We start from the raw sequence: 23,741 nt of genomic DNA on the forward strand, positions 1-23,741 counted from the left end.
CTTCGTGATATTTTTCCAAAGCACATTGCTAGAGCTCACTATCATATAACAATAAAAACAATTTGCAGTTTCCTGTTTATTGGTCTTTTCTGTTAATGTAATGAAGAGGCTCACATCTGGTGAGTATGGGCTTGGCACACCCAGGGTCCTGAGCTGGATATCATCATTCCTCTCTCTCTCTCTCTCTCTCTCTCTCTCTCTCTCTCTCTCTCTCTCTCTCTCTCTCTCTTTCTCTCTCTCTCTCTTTCCTTGCACCATATGGCTAATAATAATAATTATTATTATTATAAACAGATAGTAAACTCAATCTTATTGCATTTGCGATAGTTCCGATAGCTGGACTTCTGTGGGTTTTACGTTATTATGGTAAAATGTTTCCCTCCCATGAAATATTCAATCATATAAAAAACATAAATTTTCAAAAACTCATTACTCCATATCTTACTTGTGCATGCTGTGTTCTGTGTTATTAACTGCTTATCATTTTTACTGTTTTAAATTTTACAACCAAAAAAAAAAAAGTCAGTGAACAGAGATATCAATTAGTTAGTATATACATATTACGATACATATTAATTAAGCTATATACGTAACTATAAATTTATTTTTATTTTGCTAACTGGAAAATATTCTTCCAATTTTCACGTTTCATTTAACTTTGCTAATCGGTAAGGTAATAAAGTTAAATTTGTGCTTTATATCTTTAAAGTGGGGGTCCACTGTATTTTGTTGGGAGATTAGGTTCTGTGCTATTGAACTGGTGCTTTTGAGACCAAAAAAAAAATTGTGACTTCGAAACATGCAGTTCATGACTTTTAAAGAGAGCAGAAGGTACATGAAATTTAGATACTGCAGAAGAGATTGTGCTTAGCAGTGATGAAGAGGGAGAAAATTAAATGAACATACATTATCTGACATATAAGTATCACAGTTTGTAAGGTAAGACGTTTGTTCAGTTATTACTATTATAAAAATAAAGTTAAAATATTAAGTTATTACTACTATAAAAATTAAGTTTCCGATAGTTATAAAAAAATGGTGTATTTTGTTAGCTTTTGGAACATAACCCCTTTTTGTACTTGTTCTTAGTCCCATATATGCTTTGTTGTTGTTGTTGTTGTTGTTTGGTTTTTAGGAGCATTAGCAACTAAGGCCATATTGCTCTGGGAGCAATCCGGTGGTCAGTCCCTGACCTTTCCGCATCCTCCGTATTTGGTGGTGACGGGCTCGAACCCCGGTCTAATCAAGAAGCGTGTGCTGCGCACTGCTGCTCCTTCCCACCTGGCTACGGAGGCGCCTATATATGCTTTCTGAGATGATTATCTCCACTGCCAGCTGAAGTATTTATTTATTTTTTTTTACATGTTGATATCGGGAGGCTGTAAACCCCTGGCTTTTTGGCCGTGAAGGGCAATAAAGATTATCTCTCTCTCTCTCTCTCTCTCTCTCTCAAATGAAAATATCTCATCAGAAATAATTTCATTTCAATATTTCTAATTTAAGTTTCCATCAAGAGGTGTTACTGAGAGATACATAAAGGTTTATTTCATAGCTTTCATTTAGTTTGATTTTCAGGTTATCCAAGTAGGTATTTCACAAATCATGTTGTCATAGCATTAGGCCACAATCTTCAAAATCCTTTATAAACTAGAAATGTAGTACTATATATAAAAAATAAAAAAACATTTTAAATTTATATATCCTGAGTTTATGATCTTTCAACTACCTAGACCTCTACATATTATTTGTGTAGAAACTTAATGAACTATGAATTCTGTCCTTCTAAACAGATTGCTCCTAAAAGTGCCCCACAAATTGCAATCCACAACCGGTCATGGGTATTTACACCATTGAATATATATGCAGAAATAAAATTAGTTATTATAATCCAATGAATAATAATAAATTCATTATAATTATTATAATGTTTTCATCATTAAGAAATTATGAAAACATTAAATCACAGAGAAAAGATGTGGAAAAACAAAGATGAGAAGGCTGGAAAAGAAGGAAAAGCCCCATTATTGCTATGATTTCTTTTTCTTTATAATTTAATGATTTTATAATTTTTTTACCTTTTACTCACTGTTTAGAAGTAAAAGAGCTGTTTGTAGCCATTCAGGCAGCTTTTCCATCATCTTTTAATCCCTTCACTGCCTGAAAACGTGAATTTGCACAAAAATGAATTTTTTGTGATGTACTTATGCATCCATTCAATTGCAATTGATAAATGAGCACTGTAAAAGTAATGAAATGAACAACTGAGCAATACATGAAATGAACAACTGAGCAACATCGACATACTCACTGAACCATGGGCTATTTGCATTAAGGCTAGAATTTTGCTTAAGAACAATTGCACTGTTCAACAATTGAACAATTGCAAAAGCTGTATACTTGGTTCACAGTTTCATATGTTCTTTGCTTATGCTTAAGTTATTTTATCTAGTTTAGTATTTTCCACAAGAAGAAAAGGTAAAATTTTTTGAAGATTATGCTTGCTGAATTTTAATTCTTTGGTTTGTGAAAAAAAAAAAAAAAAAAAAACACTATCCTTAGCGTGTACAAAGTATTTTCGTATGAAATTTTAACCTAAAGGTTGATATAATGGGTCCAGTCTAAGACATCAGGACTGAAAAGGAACAGGAATGGACAATGACATTGAATCAGCAATTTATCAGTGTTCTCCTGAGAAAATTTTGCCAGTTGGGTGGCATTATGAAGTGCTATTAACCAGCTACTTTGATTTAATGGTAAGCTCTTTACTTTTCTATGTCGTACTGGTGAAAAATCTTAAATAATTTTAAAAATGTTCCAGAGAACATTTTAGATTACTGCTTTTTACTTGCATATAGTATTTGCAATTGTTTGTAAAAATTATATTACATTTTAGTTTGTTTATTGAAGAACCTTCATTTAAATTTATTAACTTTTATTTTGTTACTGTACTGAATTTTTTTGTGGATTTATTTTATAAATTTGAAATTGTCATACATTAATTAATTTCAATATTATTGTATAATTCTGTCAAAATGCATTTTACAATGTCTCTGTTTTTGTTAACTGGTCAAACTTTTCAAAAAGTACCTACCTTGAAATAATGGTTGGAAATGTGAAAAGAAAACTGAGTGGCTGATAGAACAAAAAAAAATAATAATAATAAATTTAAAAAAATGAGCAGAATGAAAAACAGCCAAAAGCTATGGATTGCTTTATATTGGGGAAAATTTATACAAAAAATAAAACTTCTTGTGAAACATGTTCCCCCTTCATCATCAACTTCTCCATTGCATACTTGCAAGAATAAAGAAAACAAATCTCCAATATGTTGTGTGCAAGATGTGCAGAAAAAGATGTATTGGCAATTATTAATAGTGTTACTACTCAAATTTAAAATTTCTAACTCAAGTATCCAATGATACATTTTTGTGGCCAAATGTTTTAAATAATAATATTAGGCAACTTATTGTAAAAAAAAAAGCCCTGTGAAAGTGTCTGATTCAGATTTTAAGTTCCCTCAAAGTTAAGACTCAGTTATAAAAATTTGTTTTCAACAAATTTTTATAAAAGAGTCTTAAGTAATAATGAAGTGGTTAAAAGATTTTGGCTTGTTTACTCCATAACAAAAGATGCAGCTTATTGTTTTTGTTGTAAACTATTTTCCTCCAACAGGTGTGTTTGGCCAAGCAAAGGCTTTTCAACATGGAAAAATCTAGGTCACACATTAGAAATGCACAAAAAAAAAAAAAAATAAAGAATGTAGCAAATATTTTAAAATTTGGAAAAAATGAGTGTTGCATCTTAGAACAGAAAAAACTATAGATTGTGAAAACCACAGATTGGTTGGTGTTGAAAAAAGGCACTGGCGTGGTGTTTCAGAGAGACTAATTAGTGTTGGGCAATTTTTGGCAGGTCAATCACTAGTATTTCATGGAAAATCAGATAAATAATTCCATCATGATAATTGGGACTTTTTAAAATTAGTGGAAATTATGGGAAAATTTGATAGCATGACATGAAAACATTTACTAAAAATAAAAGACAATACCACATGTACTCATTATCTTTAGTAAAGACATACAAAATGAACTAATTAATTTATTGGCTAAATCGGTGCATACTAAAATCTTAAAAATGGTATTCAAAGCTAAATATTACTCAATTATTTTAGATTACTGAACTATTATTATTAGGTTTGTTATTTTAAATAAAGGAAGTAATAAACTGAAATTAGGCAGCATTTTTTGGGTTTTATACCGATACCACAGGTTTGAGACTAGGGGGAATGATATTAAAACAATCAGAAAGTTTTGGTTTACTTCTGGGTGATCTACGCTGGCAAGAATATGATAAAAAATTTAGGTGTACAGCAGCAAATATTAAATTTAAAATCAACCTGTATTTTTCGTTCCTTGTGCAAATCATTCATTAAATTTAGTGATTAATGATTCTGTATCAACCTCAACAGAAGGAATAGCTTTATTTAATACCATTCAAGAGCTTTACGTATATTTTTCAGGTTCTAATTCCAGGTGGGCTGCATTATTAATCAAGTTCCCTCATTAACTTTAAAACCTCTTTCTGAAACACGTTGGTCAAGTCACAGAGATGCTCTTAAACCACTACAATATCATTTAGAGGGTATATATGATGTGCTGTTGGAGTTGTCGGAAAATAATAAAAAAGATGCCATGTCTCATCATTTAACAGAGTTACTAGCAAGAAAAATAATAACATTTACATGTTCAGTTGTGATATGGCATGATATCCTAAAAAATTTAATGTGGTTTGCAAGATTTTGCAGAACCCATGTTTCAATCTTATAGAATGTTTAAGACTCCTTAAAGAAGCTAAAGATATTTTAGTATTTATTAGATTCTTTTAAGTAGGAAAATGTTCTGATGCAGGGTTTGAAGAAATGACACAAATTTCTAGCAAACTTGCAAATGCTTTAAATGTAGAAGCTACATTTAAAGATACTGCACCCGTAAGAGCTCGAAAAATAAAGAAAAATTTCAATTATGAATCGCGCACTAAATATATTCAGTACCCCACACTCTAATTTTTTTTTTATGAAAACTCCAAACACGATATGCATTAGAACCTATAGTACTTAGTACAGTGCATGGGAGGTTGAGAAGATGAAAGAAGATATTTGTTGACATTAGACTTGAACTTCAGTAGATTGTAATTATCAGGAAATAGATATGAGGGAAGGTTGTTCCAGAAAACAGAAATTGAATGAATAAATGAGGAAAAAGAAAAGTTGGTTCTGTGAGTTTGAAGTTGGACAATAAAAGGATGTTGAATGGTAACGGCACATATTCGGACTGCTTTGAAAGGGAAAGCAAGAATTTCAGAAGAACAGTGCAAATGGAAGTATTTATAGAAAAGGCTGTTGTTATTTGATTTTTAGGAGCATTAGCAACTAAGGCCATATTGCTCCGGGATATGCGGTGGTCATCCCCTGACCTTTCCGCATCCTCCGTATTTGGTGGTCACGGGCTTGAACCCCGGTCTAATCAAGAAGCGTGTGCTACGCACTGCTACTCCTTCCCACCTAGCTACGGAGGCACCTTATAGAAAAGGCATGCAGCAGAAAGAGAATATCAATGCAGCACAGTGGAGAGACTCTGTTAGAGATGACTCATTAATTAACCTAACTGTCCTCTTTTGAATGGAATCTAACTTCCCAGATACTGAATGGAACTTGTGGGTTGGTCACTTGCACACTAGCAAGACTTTTGTGGATTTATTGGATGATTGAAAAATTGTTTCAAAAATTGGAAGGATTGTTTTCTGCAGCAACATATTTGAAATGCAATCAGAGAGGATAATAATCTTTATCTGGTTATCAGCAGTGATTATTCGTGCATTAAGAATTTGCACCACTAGGTAGTAGTGATCACAATGTACTGATATAAGATTTACTTAAAGATATAATTACCACCAGGGTAAAGGGAAGGGTTTTTGCTTCCGTAAAGATGACTACAGTGGTATCAGACAGTTTGTATAGTCTGTACAGTTGGACCAACTGATGATGGACCGACAAATTCTAAATGGGAAGCATTCAAGGAATTAGTCATGGAAGCTACCAGGCTTTTCATGCCAATTAATAAATATTGTTTAAGGTTTAGGCCTAAATGGATGTCAGATGAACTAATGAGCCTCATGGCAGAGAAGAAAAATGCATATGAATTAACACGTGGCACAGAAGCCTATGGCATATATAAGCTAGTCTGTAATCAAGTCAAAAAGGAGATTATGCAAGAGAAGGCAAATTAAGAAATCTTTGGCAAAGGATGCTAAAAAAACCAGCAAGGACTCCTTTACTTACATAAACTCTAGAAGGAAGGGGATGAATCCAATTGGTCCACTTAATATCGATGGTTTGACTGTTGATGATCCTGCTCAGATAGCTGACAAACTGAATGAGTATTTTACATCTACATTTACACATAGGTCTGTAGGGAAGTGAAGGACAGAAGCTTATTAAACTCTAACAGGAAGCTTAATGATTTTGTAATAAGTGAGAGCAAAGTGGAGGAGAAATTATTAAAGTTAAACAGGGGAAAGGTACGTGGGGGTGGATGGGATCTATCCAGTTACATTAAAGGAGGCGGCAAAGGAAGTAAGCAAATCCTTAGCCATAATTATGAGAGCATTCTGACTCAGGAGAAGTCCCCTTGGACTGAAGATGTTCAAATGTAAGCCCAATCCACAAAAGGGGATCAAAAGGTGACACAAGTAATTACAGACCTGTTAGTTGAACTTCTGTTCCAGGGAAAATAATGGAGTCAGGTTAAAGAAGCATTGCAGGATTATCTAGACAAGACTGAAGTAACAATTCAGACACAGCATGGGTTTGATAAGGAAAGTCTTGTCTGACCAATTTGATTGGATACTATGATGGGGTTTTTTTTTTTTTTTATGTGAACCCCAAACACGAGAGGTATTAGAACCTATAGTACTTAGCACCGTGCTTGGGTTGGAGGTTGAGAAGACGAAAGAAGATATTTGTTGACATTGGACTTGAACTTCTGTAGATTGTAATTTTCAGGAAATACGTATGAAGGAAGGTTGTTCCAGAAAACGGCAGTTGAATGAATAAATGAGGAAGATGAAAGTTGGTTCTGTGTGTTTGAAGTTGGACAGTAAATGGATGTTGGCTGGTGGCAGCAATCAGTCGTGTTCCGACTGTTTTGAAAGAGAGAGCAGGAATTATAGAAGCCAATTCAGAAGAACATTGCCCATGGAAGTATCTGTAGAAGAGGCATGCAGCAGAAACAGTGCATCTATGAGACATCGAGTGGAGAGACTCTGTCAGAGATGAATCATTAATAAACCTAACTGCCCTCTTCTGAATGGAATCAAGAAGCCTGAGAGAGGTTTTGGGGGCACCACCCAGATGTGGGAACAATATTCCATGGCAGGGCGGATTTGCGATTTATACAGAGTGAGCAGCTGTTTGGAAGAAAAGTAACGCCGAGAGTGAAAGAGAAAACCAAGTTTTTTAGATGCAGAGGAAGCAATATTTGTAATGTGCTTGTGCCAAGAGAGATTAGAAGTCAGGGTAAACCCCAAAAGAGATATATCCTTTTGCCTAGAAATCAGAGTGTCACTAAAGATAAGCATAGGAGCAGAAGAATCCTTTTTTCAAGATATAAGACAAGACTGAGTTTTAGAAGGGTTGAAATCAACTAAGTTGTCTTTGCCCCACTGGAGAATTATCTGAAGATCGGCATTTAAGGAGTTGGTAGCAGATTTTCGAGAAGTTGAAGCTGATTGAGCAGGACAAGGTTTCTCTAAATGGAAAGTTGAATGCAATGTGCTATCATCGGCAAAACTATGGATAAGATTTCCAGTCAATGGAAGAAGGTCATTGATATACAAGAGGAAAAGTGTGGGGGAAAGAACTGAACCTTGGGGGACACCGGCATTAGTGGAGAAGTTAGAAGACAGAGAGCCATCTACCATCACCCTCAGTGAGCGATCAGAGAGAAAACTGGATTACCAATTACTAAAAACAGTTGGCAAACCATAAGATGGAAGCTTGTTTAGAAGACCTTTATGCCAAACACGATCAAAAGCCTTTGAGATGTCAAGAGCAACTACTTGTGTTTCACCGAACCTTTCCATTGAATTAGTCCATAAATGGGTAACATAAGCCAGAATATCACCAGTGGATCGACACTGATGGAATTCATACTGGTGATCGTTGATCAGACGGAAGGTTTCTAGGTAGTTTAAGAGTTGGCGGTTAATTGATTTCTCCATTACTTTAGAAAGAGTAGAAGTAATTGCAATGGGACGATAATTGGATGGGAGGGATTTGTCACCCTTTTTAGGAACTGGCTGGATATGAGCAAATTTCAAAGCAGAAGGAAAAACCCTTTGGAAAAAGAAAGTGAAAAAAGGCGGCAAAGAATAGGAGTAAGTTCAGGAGCACAGGTTTTGAGAACAAGTGGAGAAATACCATCAGGACCTGATGCTTTCTTAGCATCAAGTTTCATCAAAATCCTTCTGATATCCTTTTGACGGAAGACCACAGGAGGCATTGAATGGAGCGTGTTAGCATTAGCATTAGTAGAGGCATTTGATGCAAGAAAGCAAGCTTATGCAGCATCAGCCAAAAAAAAAAAAAGTAACACAAATAAATAAAAAATAACCACTTCCACTTCACCCCTCTGTTCGTTCGAAATACCTGTCCAGCTGAGCCTTAAACTTATTTAGGCTATCAACTTCCACGACAAGGGATGGAAGTCTGTTCCACCTACCAACCACCCGCTGGCTAAAGGCAAATTTCCGCACATCTATCCTACATCTGTCTTTCCTCAATTTGAATTTATGCCCTCTCAGGTGATTATTCTGAGCAAGAGGAAGAATCCCATCAGCATTGAGCATGTTCAAACCATTCAAGGCTTTGTACACCTCTATCAGATCACCTCGCTGGTGCCTAGTTTCCAGACACTGTAATTCGCAAAACTTAAGCCTTTCTTCGTAAGAGCACCCCTTTGTCCCATTCACCAATCTTGTTGCCCTTCTCTGTACTCGTTCCAGAAACTCTACATCCTTCTTGAAATGAGGCCTCCAGGCCTGTATACAGTACTCTAGGTGTGGCCTGACCATTGCCTTATACAAGGGATTAATCACCTCCTTATCCCTGCTAGAAAAATTCCTATATATCATTGACAATACACCATGAGCTACTCTTGCCGCCTGTCTGCACTGCTCAGAGAACTTCATATCTGCCTGCACAACCACCCCCAGGTCCCTTTCATTCTCTACCACTGTCAGTGTAGTACCACAGAGTTGATACGCTGCACTGGGGTTGCTGTTTCCCCATATGTAGTACTTTATATTTGTCAATGTTAAACTTCATTTGCAACCTCGAAGCCCATCTGCTTAACCTTTCCAAATCCTGTTGCAGCAGCATAGTGTCGGTAGTGTCCTTGACAACCCTGCCAACCTTCGTATCGTCTGCAAACTTGGACATTAAGCCTGATATACCATCATCAATATCATTTATAAATACAGAAAACAATAAAGGACCCAATACTGAACCCTGAGGGACTCCACTAATAACATTAGTCCACGATGAGCAGTGTCCATTGATTACCACTCTCTGTCTTCTCCCCCTCAACCACCCCTTTATCCATAGCAGCAATTTGCCTCCAATGTCACAGCAATTTGCCTCCAATTTGTGCAGCAGTCTTCCATGTGCAACAGTATCAAAAGCCTTTCTAAGATCCAAGTATATAATATCAAAGTTATTCCCTGCATCCAGTTCTTTTGTGACTGCATCATAGTATCCAATCAAAATGTTGGGAATGGTGGGAGGTGTTTTACCAAGATCATTAATACATGAGCTGGAAGAAAAATGGGATGCTAGCAGGTCAGCTTTATCCTTGGCTGAAGTGACAACAGAACCATCTGGTTTGGACAGAGGTGGAAGCAGAGATGGGCAAAAGTTGCGGCCAATAGCTTTGGCAAGAGACCAGAATGCTCAGCTACCATTAGGACAAGAAGCAAGTTTTCTACTCTTAGCCTGTTCAAATTCTAGTTTGGACTGATTTATAACTGCTTTACAATTGTTGCGAGCTTTGGTGTAGGCAGAAAATGAAACTGAAGAATTAGAAACAAGCCAATTACAATATGCAACATTCTTCTCTTGGACAGCCTTAGCACATTTATTGGAAAACCAAGGTTTAGATAAAGGACGAGATTTTAAAGTGGAGTGTGGGATAAAGGATTCCATTCCTGCAAGAATAATTTCACTGACACGATCTGAGCAAACGTTGACATCAGAAGTTTTGAAACAATAATCTGACCAAGGAAAAGAAGAAAAGAAGTCTCGCAGGTCATCCCATTTTGCATTCTTGTAATGCCAAACAACACGAGGTTGGGAATAGCCATGAGATAAAGGTTCCATTGGAGAAGAGACAATAACCAAGTTGTGATCTGAAGTACCTAAAGGACCTCTCACTTCGACCGTGTACTTAGAAGGGTTGTTTGTGAGAAAAAGATCAAGCGTGTTGGCTGTATGATTAGGATTGTCCGGTATTCTTGTAGGTAAATGAACAATCTGTGCTAAGTCATTAGTAATTGCAAAAGCCTCAGCATTTCGACCTGCTGGGTCGGTGTGACTAGAAAACGGAAGCCAGCTGGAGTTGTGAACGTTAAAATCACCAAGGAAAATTACCTCACTGTTAGGAAAGTTGGACTGGAGAAAGTCAAGTTGCAAAGAGAGGAAGTCAAAGAGCTCCAAGTGATTGGTGGAATTGGGAGAACGGTAGAGACAACAGATGAATTTGACACAATGAGGTAGAGAGATTTTAAGCCAGAGAAGATCAAAGAGAGGAGATTCCAAATTGCCAAGTCTCTGACAGGGAAGATCAGAACAGACATATGTACAAGTACAACCTTTGAGGCAAAAGGAATCATACAGCGAATAATTTGGGCATCTGAGATGAGCAGTAGTTGAATCAACCGATAACTGAAATTCTGTCAGAAAAAGTACATGGGGTTTGGCAGACTGCAAGTGGAAATGGACATCGTTGAGATTAGAATTGAGACCACATATATTTGAGAAATGAATTAGGAAGTCCTTGGGAGGTTTAGATCTTTTCGCAGATAAGCTTGCTCTATTAGTTTGACAATTCATGGTGTGTTCAATAGTAAGAAAAAGTGGGTGGGACATGCTGTATGAAGTAATGAAATTTTTGGATATGGCATACATGTGGTAAGAATATACCCAGATCCTTGACATAACGTGGCCTCGACAATGCTCCCCGCATACACACTACTCGGACTCCCTCCAGTCACTATCTGGCAGAGTAGAGGTAGCAAGATTATACACTAGCTGATCCGGAAGCCTCCTAGAGAGTTACCAATAGGTTCGGTCCAGTGTACTAACTAGCGGCCGGCCTGCGAACACCGTTTAAGAGCTGTGCCCTGGAAATGTAAGGAATATTGGATCTCGCCACGACGTTCATCATAACCTCAAAAGTCATCAATCATACTGCATTATGGAAGAGATAGGGAAGGGTTGACCGGAACTTAGCTCTAGAGACTAAACCTGGGTTCCACCACTTCAAGCCTCCAATAAGCAAAGTGGTGGTATTTCACTGGTTGATGAGAGTCATCTACCACCTAGTATTGCCTGGTAACATAGAGGGGCAGCATTCCTCCATGTGGTGTGAGCACCACACCTCGACCCCTGCTTACATTGGTTCACACCTGGGTAGTCACCCACCATGAACTTGTGCATGGAGGTTATACCCAGGATTACTAACAGTCTCACCATCGTGAAGGTGCAAGCAGAGGATTTGGCTGTCACAGACCGTCCGGACTTGGCCGAAATTGGGTCCACTTGACTTGAGTGTCACCCGAATATCAGTTCCCTCAGTGTTTTAGACTCCCAGGTAGCAAGTACAGCTTGTCTGGCATATCTGAGAGAATGTCTGTGACAACCTCAAGGACCAAAGGAACTGGATGCAAAAAATAATTTTGATATCATATACATGGATTTCAGGAAACTTTTGATACTGTTGCATATGCAAGGCTACTGTATAAATAAGAGCAGTATGGTATTAAGAGCAAGTTGCTACAATGGATAAAAGGGTAGTTGAGTGGGAGACCACAGAGAGTGGTAATCAAAGGACGTTACTCTTCATGGACTAATGTTATTACTGGAGTCCCCCTAGGTTCGGTGTTGGGCCCACTGTTGTTTAATATATTTATCAATGATATTGATGAAGGTACATCAGGCTTAATGTCCAAGTATGAAGATGATACAAAGGATGGCATGGTTGTTAATGACAGTAATAGCAGTGTGCTACTGCAACGTGATCTAGAAAAGTTTGGCAGATGGGCTGAGAAGTGATAACTGAAGTGTAACATTGACAAATGCAAAATACTGCATATGGGTAGAAGTAACCCCAGAGAAACATACCAACTTTGTGGTACTACACTTAGGGTGGTAGAAAAAGACCTGGGAGTAGTGCAGTCAGATTATATAATTTTTCTGAACAATGCAGACAAGCTGCCAGAGCAGGTCATGGGGTATTGTCAATGATATACAGGAATTTTGCTAGTAGGGAAAAGGAGGTGATTATCCCTTTGTATAAGGTAATAGTCACACAACAACACAACAGTATGCCTTGAGTACTGTGTACAGGTCTGTAGGCCTCATTTTAGGAAGGATGTAGAGTTGCTTGGGTGCATAAAGAGAAGGGCAACAAGATTGGTGAAGGGAATGAAGGGATCCTTTTACCAAGAAATGCTTAAGTTCTGCAAATTGCAGTGTCTGGAGACGAGGCACCTGCAAAGTGTTCTGACTGAGGTGTATAACGCCTTGAATGGACTGAGCATGCTGAATTCTTATGGGATTTGCTCAGCTTACAAACCTTAGGGGCATAAATTGAAATTGAGGAAAGACAGTTGTAAAATAGATGTGTGGAAATTTGCCTTTAGCCAGCAGGTAGTTGATTGCTGGAACAAACTTCCATCTGTCATTGAGGAAGTTGACAGCATAAAGAAATTCAAGGAGGAACTGGACAAACTTTTAGAGGGAATGGATATTTCGAAATTGTTTTTTTTTGGCTGCTGCTACATAAGCTCACATGCCTCTACTAGTACTACTAACCAACTTCTGTTGTTAATATCTTTGGCCTTTTTATTTTAATTTCATTACTTATTACTATTTTATTATTTTTATTAACCTTGCTTTCATCATAAAACTTTAGTCTATGCACACACAGAAGTCATATTTAAATATAAAAAATGTGAATGCTTTAATTTTAAAATTTAAATTACCGTTTTGTGTAAAGCTCATATAATTCATGACCTTCATGACAAGCATAACTGCATGCTAAACAAATCCCAGCAGGTTCCATATCTGGAGTAATACATGTAGCACATGCATATAATGCTTGTCGCTTGTTATAGCCCTAAAATGAAATATACATAACATTAACAAGGTTTATTAAGAAAATAGCCAAGAAGTAAAATTTAACAAAAAACAGAACTGGTATTTACTGTTTCTTTAGTCACTAAAAATTAAAGAAGTTACCTTCTATTTAAGATTAAATAAATAAGGAAAATAATCCATAATGACAAAAACAGTTGCAAAGCAATCTTATTTCATTATTAGTTTCATTTTATCTCCAACATGCTTTATTTCATTATCCATTTCACTCATATATAACCCAATTAGATCAAATTACCTCATGTAGATGCACGAGGTCATTTTGATCCCCCAGGTGAAACCTGTTGGTTTCACTTGGGGGATCAAAATGGTTTCACCATCCAGAGAGTAGGTTTGGATGGTGAAACGTGTTGGTTTCACCATCCAAAACTACTCTCTTCACTAATAACTCAAAGTACCTTTCGAACTGAATTTTTTCCTCATTTCTAAATTAAAAATATGAAAAATGTCTCTTCATAAAGGTCAAAAAGACCTCCAGGAAACAGGTTTTCGATCAAGCCTTCCTGTGGACTTGCGAAAAAGTTGATATATCTGAATTATAAAATTTTTAATTTTATAATTTAGAATTATTAACTTGTATTGGTATTAAAGGTTCAGAAATATATGCTAAAAATTACTGAATTCACTAAATGAAAAATTTTTAGGAAATTTATAACCTTTTATAGACAAAATTAAATTATAAGCAACATGGTGTTTGAAACTCATAATGCAGGATATTGTACTTGTCAATGATTCACAATTACTCTATATTAAAAATCAAACTAAATATATAAAAACTACTTACAAACAGCTTAATTTTTAATATTTCAACTGAACATTATTAATAGCCATAATCTGTAACTCACACAAATATATTTATAGCAATATTAATTAATAATAAATAATAATAAAAATAATAAAATAATAATAAAAAAAAAAATGTGGACAATGTATTATTATTTTGTATGAAGTGAAAACTAATTTAAAAAAATACAGTCATCACTCAATTTATGCAGGGGTTACATTCAGGGAAAACACTGCAATGTGAAATGCAGTTTATATGAAATAAAGGGGTTCCATTAATGTACCTAAAAAAATTAAATTGAGAGAAAAAAAAAAAAAAAAAAGACTTTATTCACAAAAAAAATTTTAGCATTTAACAATTGTTCTCATTTACAAAAAAAAATACAAACAAGTCCAAAAAATTATGCATGGTAGTCCATCTAGACTTGTATAATTCTTCATAAGGAGTTAAAGCTAATGATAAATGTCTACAAACTTTTACACTCCTTGCCAAATTAGGATTCACATTCAGAGCCTCTTGGCAAAGCTGTTTTGCAAGTTTTAAAAACTCAGCTAATCTTTTCAGGGTCAACATTTTGTGTGTCTGCATCTACCCTGTTTTTGTTTGTTTCATCATTTTTGTTATCTTCTTCACATTGTGAAAAAATATTGTCCACTGATAATTTTTCTCTATGGACTCCTAAAATATCTACTGGTTCCAGGTCTTCGAATCCCCCTTCACTAATCATTTTCCCAATTCTCACAATCTCAACCACCTCTGGCATTTTGACCATGGCTTCTGCAACACAGCTTTCTGGCCACAATTTTTCTAGGCTGCTTTTATTATTGAGTTCATCTCAGGAGAACTTAATATTTTTTATACCATCCAATGTTATCCCCTGGACCTATTGAATGGGTGCACCGCACAGGTAAAATTTAGATTCTCGTGGTACCGTATGGTACTGCTCACGGATCTCAATCAATATTAATTCAAACATACTATGCAACCAAAGTAAATGCAACAGGAGCATACATTGTTAAATTATGCAATTAATTTTTGCGTTTGGATCGCTTAAATCGCATTTATAAATAACAGAAAATCTTATAATATTGCAAAGTATTACACTTCCCCACACGGCTACTTTATAATGCCAACAATCTGGCAAAATTTTCTGAGGAGAACACTGCCATCAAAAATGTTATAATTGCACCAATAATCATGAAATGAAGAACTGTTTGTTCCATCAGTAGCTTTCACCAATTGCGAAAAAGATATTCTTAGGTAATAGTTTAAAGACGGCTATAATACCTTGATCTATCTACTGAATTAACAAACTTGTATTCGTTGGGAGAAAGGTAACTTTCACATTTGGGTGCAGATTAGATAAAAGTACAGGATGATTATGCATACTGTCAACAATAAGTAAAATTTTGAATGCTATATTTCTCTTCAGACAATATTTTTCTGCTTCGATGCAAAAGTTATTTAAAAACCAATCCTCAAAGATTTTATGTGTCATCCAGCCTTTTTTTCTTGGTTTCCAGTGTAATTAGCAGTTTGAACTTATGAACAACCATCCTTCAATTTGAATTTGTGATCCCTATGTGTGTGGTCTGAGCAAGAAGAAGAAGAATCCCAACAGCACTGAGCCACTTTGAATGGATTTAGACTCAATCCATTCAAAGCCTTAAACACCTCAATCAGATCACCTTGCAGGTGCCTATTCTCTAGATGCTGCAATTTTCAAAATTGAAGTCATTCTTGGTAAGAGCACCAATTTGTTCTGCTCACCAATCTCATCTCGTTGCATTTCTCTGTATTTTAGCATTAGCATTAGTAGAGACATATGATGCAAGAAAGCAAGCTTACATAGCATTAGACAAAAAAAAAAAAAAAAAACCCCTCTGATTTCACCAATCCATTCACTACAAATGTTTGTCTATTTCTGCCTTAAACTTCAGTTGCTGACCTCCACAACAGATAGAAGTTTGTTCCAACTATCAACCACACACTGACTAAAGGCAAATTTCAGCACCAATTCTACAATTTGAATTTGTGTCCACTCTGGAGAGTAATCTGAGCAAGAGTTAGAATCCCATCATCACTGAGCTTGCTCAAACCATTCAAGGCCTTATACAGTTCAATTAGATCACCTCCAAGATGCTTAGTATCCAGATGCTGCAATTTGCAGAACTTAAGCCTTTCTTGAAAACATCAACCCTTTGTTCCTCTCACCAATCTTGTTGCCCTTCTCTGTACTCGTTCTAGCAACTCTGCATCCTTCCTAAAATAAGGCCTCCAGACTTGAATGCATTACTCAAGGTGTGGCCTGACTATTGCCTTATACAAGAGGACAATCAACCCTCTTATCCCTGCTAGCAAAATTTCTGTATATCATTGACAAGACACCATGGACTACTCTTGCAGCTGGTCTGCACTGCTCAGAAAAATTCATAGCTGACTGCACAATTATGTCCAGGTCCTTTTCATTCTCCACTACTCTGAGCGTATTACCACCCAGTTGAGACATTACTCTGGGATTACTGCTACCCATATGCAATACTTTATACATTTGTCAATGTTAAACTTCAATTCCTGTATATCATTGAGAAAACCCCATGGGCTGTCCTGACAGCCCATCTACGCAACTTTTCTGGAGCCTGATGCAGTAGCATACTATCATTACTGCCATTAACAAACCTGCCAACCTTTGTATCGTCTTTAAACTTAGACATTAACCTTGATATACCTTCAGTAATATCACTGATAAATACCAAAAACAATAATGCACCCAACACCGAACCCTGGGGTACTCCACTTTAACATTAGTCAATGAAGAGCAGTTATTTTATTTTATTATTTTATTTTTTTAAGGAGCATTAGCAACTAAGGTCATATTGCTCCGGGAACATGCAGTGGTCATTCCCTGACCTTTCCGCATCCTCCGCATTTGGTGGTGATGGGCACAAAGAGTAGTATCCATTGATAACCATTCTCTGACTTTCATTGTAGCAAATTGCCCTTAATGCCATACAGCTCCAATTTGTGGAGTAGTCTTCCATGTGCTACATTGTGATCAGTATATTGTGATCACTGCCACCTAGTGGTTCCTTTCCTAAAATCCAAGTATATGATATCAAAATTATTTTTTTGCATCCAGTTCCTTTGTGACCACATCACAGTATCCAATCAAATTTATCAGACAAGACTTCCCCTTAACAAACCCATGCTGTGTCTGAACTATAACTGCAGCCTTGTCTAGATGATCCTGAATCACTTCCTTAACCAGGGACTCCATTGTTTTCCCTAGAACAGAAGTTAGACTAACAGGTCTGTAATTACTTGTGTCACCCTTTGATCCTCATTTGTGAATTGGGATCACGTGCACATCTCCAGTCCATGGGGACCTTCCCTGAGTCCAAGGAAGCTTTCATAATTATGGCTAACGATTTGCTTACTTCCTTTGCCGCTTCCTTTAAAAATATCCACCCCAAGTGCTTTTTTATGTTCAATTCAACAATTTCTCCTCCACTTTACTCTGAGTTATTACAAAATCATTTAGCTCACTGCCAGTTTGATAAGCTTGTGGCCTCCACTTCCCTAAAAACCTCCTTATGTGTAAATGTAGATGCAAAATACTCATTCAGTTTGTCAGCTACCTCAGCAGGTTCATCAACGGCGATGTCAAGTGTACCAATCTGATTCACCCCTTCCTTCTAGAGTTTACATAAGTAAAGAAGTCTTTACTGTTTTCTTTGCACTGTTTGCCAAAGATTTCTCGTAATCTGCCTTTGGTTCCCTAATGTCCTTTGTGAACTTATTAAAAATTATCTTATATCTACCATAGGCATGTATCTCCTGATAATTTATACACATCCCATGCATTTTTCTTCTCTGCCATGAGTCTCATTAGATCATCTGAGTAACTTCCAAGATTAATTCCTTGAATGCTTCCCATTTAGAATTTGCTGTTGGTAACATCATCAGTTGGTCCCACTGTATAAAATTTAAAAAATCTCTGAGACCACTGTAGTCACCTTTACGAAAGCAAAAACCCTTCCCTTTACCCCTGGTGGTAATTATATCTTTAAGTAAATCCTATATCAGTATATTGTGATCACTGCCACCTAGTGGTTCCTTTATCTGCAGATTCTTAATGCATGAAGAATCACTGCTGAAAATCAGATCAAAAGTATTACTCCCTCTGGGTGCCTCTCGAACATGCTGCTGTTGTAGAAAACAATCATCCAATAAATCGGCAAAAGTCTTGCTAGTGTGCGAGTGACCAACCTACAAGTTCCGGTCTATATATGGGAAGTTAAAATCACCCATTATAAGGCAATGTGATTTACTGGCCTGCTATTTCCCTGTGCAGTTGTTCGCTGTACTCATCACAGTCTTTAGGCCTATAACGCACGCTACTCTCAACTTGTTTTTCCCAGTGCTTATATTACACCAAACTGACCACCCATGTCAACTGGATGCACTTCCCTAGATTTTGTTTCTTAAATAACAGTATTACCCCTCCTCCCCTTCTATCATATCTATTCTTTCTATACACATTGTACTCCCCAAATTCCAATTCTGCATTCCTTTTCTCTGTATGACACAATGCCTCTGATATCCCAATAACATTGGCCTTTGATCCAACTTACTTGTTGCAGCAGCTCCACGTACTTCCTAAAACGAGACCATCAAACCTGTATGCAGCAATCAAGATGTGACCTGATCATTGTCCTATACAATGAGATAATCAACTCCTTATCCCTGCTAACAAAATTCCTGTATAACATTGAGAAAACCCCATGGGCTGTCCTGACAGCCTATCTGCATTGCTCAGAGAACTTCATATGACTGCAATTACCCAAGGTCTTTTTCATTTCTCACCACCCTGAGTTTAGTACCACACAGTTGGAACATTACTACCCATATGCAGTACTTTGCATTTATCAATGTTAAACTTCAACTGCCATTTCTCAGCCCATTTGCTTAACTTTTCTAGATAATGTTACAATAGCATACTGTCATTAACCACACTGTCAACCTTTGTATCATCTGCAAACTTGGACAATTAGCCTGATATACCTTCATCAATACAGTAATAGTATTTGCCATATAGTGTAAGGAAGTAACAGACTTTTGCTGCACTGCAAAAAAAAAAAAAACCAAGTAGATAAGAAAACACAAATTATATGCTTCCCTCCTCACACAAGTGAGTATACAGTAGACCTTTGAATTTGTTCAAATTGTCAGCCTCAACTACCTGCAAGAGCAACTTGTTCAAGCTATCAATGCCTCACTTGCTAAAACTTCCTACAATCTAATCTAAACCTCAAGCTCTGTAATTTGAATTTATGACCATTGATAAATATAGAAAACAACAATGACCACAACACCAAACCCTGTGGAATCCCACTAATAACATTAGTCCATGAAGGGCAATGTCCATTGATCACCACTCTGTCTTCTCCCACTCAAACGTCCCCTTATCCACAGAAGCAACTTATCCTTAATGCCACACTGCACCAGCTTGTGCAGCAGTGTTTTTATGTGCAAGAGTATCAAAAGCTTTTCTGAAATCCAGATACATGACATCAAAATTAGGCAAGCTACGGCAGAATATAAGAAGTCTTTGGCAAAGGATGCAAAGATTTTTATTTAGGTAAACACTAGATAGAAGGGGGATGAAGAGATTAATATCTGGTCCACAAGATATGAATGGTTTTGCTCAGGTTGCTCAAAAGCTGAATAGACATTTTGCATCTACAATCACAGGAAGAATTTGTGAGATAAATGATCTTGTGATAACCTAGAAAGTTGGAAGAGAAATTGTTGAAGCTAAACATAAAAAAAGCACTTGGGATGGATGGGATCTATCCAATTACATTAAGTGAGATAGCAAAGGAGGTATGCAAACCTACTCTCATAATTAAGACAACATTGCTCTATTCACGATCAAGTCCCTATGGACTAGAGATGAGCAAAGGTATCTCCAATTCAAAAAAGCATATCAAAGGGTGACATTAGTAATTACAGACCTAGTAGTTGATTTCTGTTCCACGGAAAATAATGGAGTCACTGGTTAAAGAATTAATGCAGGATGATCTAGACATGAGTACAATTAAATTGCAGTCACTGGATGGATTTGTTAATCAGTAATATTGTCTGAATACAATTATGCAGTAACAAAGAAACTGCATGTCAAAAATAATTTGGATATTACTTGGATTTCAGAACAGCTTCTGATACTGTTGCACATAAAAGGCTGTAATACAAATTGGAGCAGTGTGACATTAAGGGCAAGTTTCTGTTCTGAATAAGGGGTTGGTTGAGTAGCAGAAGACAGAGTGGTTATCAATGGGCACTGCTCTTCACGGACTAGATATATTAGTGGAGTCCCCAAGAGTTCTGCAATGAGTCCCCTGTTGTTTTCTATATTTATTAATGATACTGATGATAAGACAATACATAAGTTAGCAGGGTGGTTAATGACATTAATCAAGATGACGTAGCTGAGTGGTCAAGAGCAGGAGTGCTGTAGCGCACGCTCTTTGAGTGGACCAGGGTTCAAGCCCGTGACTGCTAAATATGATTAACATTTATATTGATTGATTTATTATAAACTCCACTGGACTGGTGGTCATGCTGGAGTGTAAACAAGAACATTTTTTTTTTATGCTACAGCAACAAAATCTAAAAAAAATTAGGAAGATGAGCTGAGAAATGGCAATTGCAAAGTACTGCATATGGATAGCAGTAATGTGAGATTAATGTACCAACTTTGTGGTACTAGAGTTAGGGTAGCAGGAAATGATATAGACCCGGAGGTAACAGTGCAGCCAGATTTTAAGTTCTCTGAGCAGTGCAGACAGGCTGCTAGGACAGCTCATGGAGTTTTGTTAATGATATATAGAAATTTTGCTAGCAGGGATAGGGTGGTGACTATCCCATTGTATAAGACAATGGTTTTGATGCATCTTGAGTACTGCATACAGGTCCAGATGCCTTATTTTAGGAAAGATGCACCAAAACCATAGATACAAAACTGGATATAAAACTCTCCATATCTGTTGGAACGGGTGCAGAGAAGGCAATGAGATTGGTGAGAGGAACAAAGGGATGCTCTTACTGAGAGACGCTTCAGTTCTGCACCTGTGAGATGATCTGATTAATATGTTTAAGGCTTTGAATGGATTGGGCAAACTCAATGCCAATGGCATTCTTTTTTTTTTTTTCTAAAACTACACAAATGAAGAGGCATAAATTCAAATTGAGCTTGATGTTGTAAGCAACTTCCATCTGTTGTTGTGGATGTGGGTAATTTGAATATATTCAAGGAATCATGGAATCACAAGATAAACTATTGAACGCAATGGAAAGGTGCTGTGGGAATTTTTTTTTTTTTTTTGGCATTTGGATGCAAAAGAAAACTATCCTACTGGAAATTTCCAGTAAAAAATTCTTTGCATTCTTGCTAGAGACTTCTGGTAATCTGCCTATCCTAGCCTCCTTTGTTACTTCATTGCAGACAGTTTATATCCACATAGGTCCCTTCTATATCATTTAATAATTTATATGCATCCCATGCATTTTTTCTTCTCTACCACAAGTCTCATCTGACATCCATTTAGGTCTGTTCATCTGATAATCATTGTTCTACTAACATCAGTTGGTACCACTGTATAAAATTTAAAAACTGATCTTTCATACATTCAGTGGAACCAACTTTGGTTTTGTAAAATTGACTACCTTCAACCTTGATAGTAGTTACATCTTTAAATAAAACCCATATCAATACACTGATCACTGTCACCAAGTGATTCTGTTATCTTCAAATTCTTAATGCATGAATAAACACTGCCGGTAATCAGATCAAGAGTATTACTTTCTTGTGTTCCCCTCTAACATGCTGATGTAGAAAACAGTTATCCAATAAATCCGGAAAAGTCTTGCTACTGTGTGAGTGATCAAACCACACATTCCAGTCATTATCTGGAATGTGTAGGTTAATTTCCACTCCCATTATAAGACATTCCAATTTACTGGCCCATTCAATTTCTCTGTATGGCTGTTTGTAACACTCATCACAGTCATTAGGCCTATAGCAGACACCTATTCAATTTTTTGGTTTCTCAGTGCTTGTGTCACATAAAACTTGTTCAACATTGCACTGGCCAGCCATGTTGGCTGGATGCACTGCCTTAGATTTTATATGCCTCCTAAGTAAGAGCAAGAATAACCCCCCCCCACACCCTCCTGTCCTGCTACCCTTTCTGTACACACCATGCTCTCCATATTCAAATTCTGCATCACTTAGATCTGAGTGAATCATATCTTCAATATCCCTAAAATGTTTGCATTAGATCGACTACTACTCCAAATTCATCAAATTTATTTACTAGGTTCCCAGCATTAGTATACAGACAAGTATACATGCACTGTTTTAACTCTCAGTATTAACACTGCTCATGTATTTGCTTGTTTCAGGAGGACACCTTGCAGGCCTTAAAATTTCCAACACCCTTGCTTTCCAGTATGCTGAATGTTCCAATTGAAGCAAGTACAATCACTTACACCTCTTCCTGCGGCTGCTGCAACTGCCCTAAACTAGCAGTTGCCATTCCACCTCCACCTGACATTGACGCAATGTATGTATGTATTTATTTATCTTGGGCGGCACCTGGAACGTTAGTTCATCTCCGCCTCGTTAACTTATACAACTATACAAAGATTAAATACTGTACAAAAGAAAACCTCAACAGATTGAGGTACACACAGATAATTTCAAAGTAAACAATGAAAGTAATCTTATGCACATTAACATAAAAAAAAAAAAAAAAAAAGTTCAAAGAAAATAATTAAGGATAACAGTACCATTCAACCGACAAAACTTTACACAATCCCAGAAACAGGCACAAACCTTATAAACAGTTGAGGTTAAATCCAGTAAGTCCTGCAGTCATTAGTAGCAAAGTCACAGTCAATCACCAATAACAAAATCACAGTCAGTTAACAAACATCCAAGCAAAGGAGCACAGGAATTTTCATCGCCTAATTGAGTTATAGTTGTAGGACACTTGTAGAGTTAAAAAAAAAAAAAAAAAACCACAACACACACAGAGCACAAGTCCAGAGTTGTAGATCTTGTTGAGAAAATGGACGTCATTGCAGTGAAGGTGAAGAGTCTTGAGCTGAATTTGAAACATTCGCATGTGTAGTCGTTGCAGAAAGGATTGCGAGCCTTTTATTGAAGGTTGCCTTAGCAAAATCCTGAAGAGCGCGGTAACTCGTGGCATTTGATACAAAATTAGGTTCCAATCCTGATGAAAAGTTGGGAATTGCATTCTGCAGAATTACTCGAAATTCATTGTATGAGAGACAAGAGTACAACACGTGCTGCCAATCTTCCACACCGCCGCAATGGCAGAGTTCCGTAGGAGACAAGCGAAATTTAAACAATTTCTTATTTAATGATCCGTGTCCTGATAT

General features: G+C 36.7%; 1 protein-coding gene across 2 annotated transcripts in view; it reads right to left on the reverse strand.

The window, feature by feature from the left end:
- The window catches only part of LOC150085900 (putative E3 ubiquitin-protein ligase UBR7), a 234,275-nt gene that overhangs the window by 206,980 nt on the left and 3,554 nt on the right, over window positions 1-23,741 (reverse strand). For both annotated transcript variants that reach the window (XM_090373565.1, XM_090373564.1), the window contains exon 2: window positions 13,318-13,451. In XM_090373565.1, the coding sequence (XP_090229691.1) occupies window positions 13,318-13,451 (134 nt within the window). The remainder of the gene's footprint in view (window positions 1-13,317; window positions 13,452-23,741) is intronic.

This window comes from Mastigoproctus giganteus, chromosome 5, assembly GCF_048544385.1.
Source record: "Mastigoproctus giganteus isolate SK-2022 chromosome 5, ASM4854438v1, whole genome shotgun sequence".
Taxonomy (NCBI): domain Eukaryota; kingdom Metazoa; phylum Arthropoda; class Arachnida; order Uropygi; family Thelyphonidae; genus Mastigoproctus; species Mastigoproctus giganteus.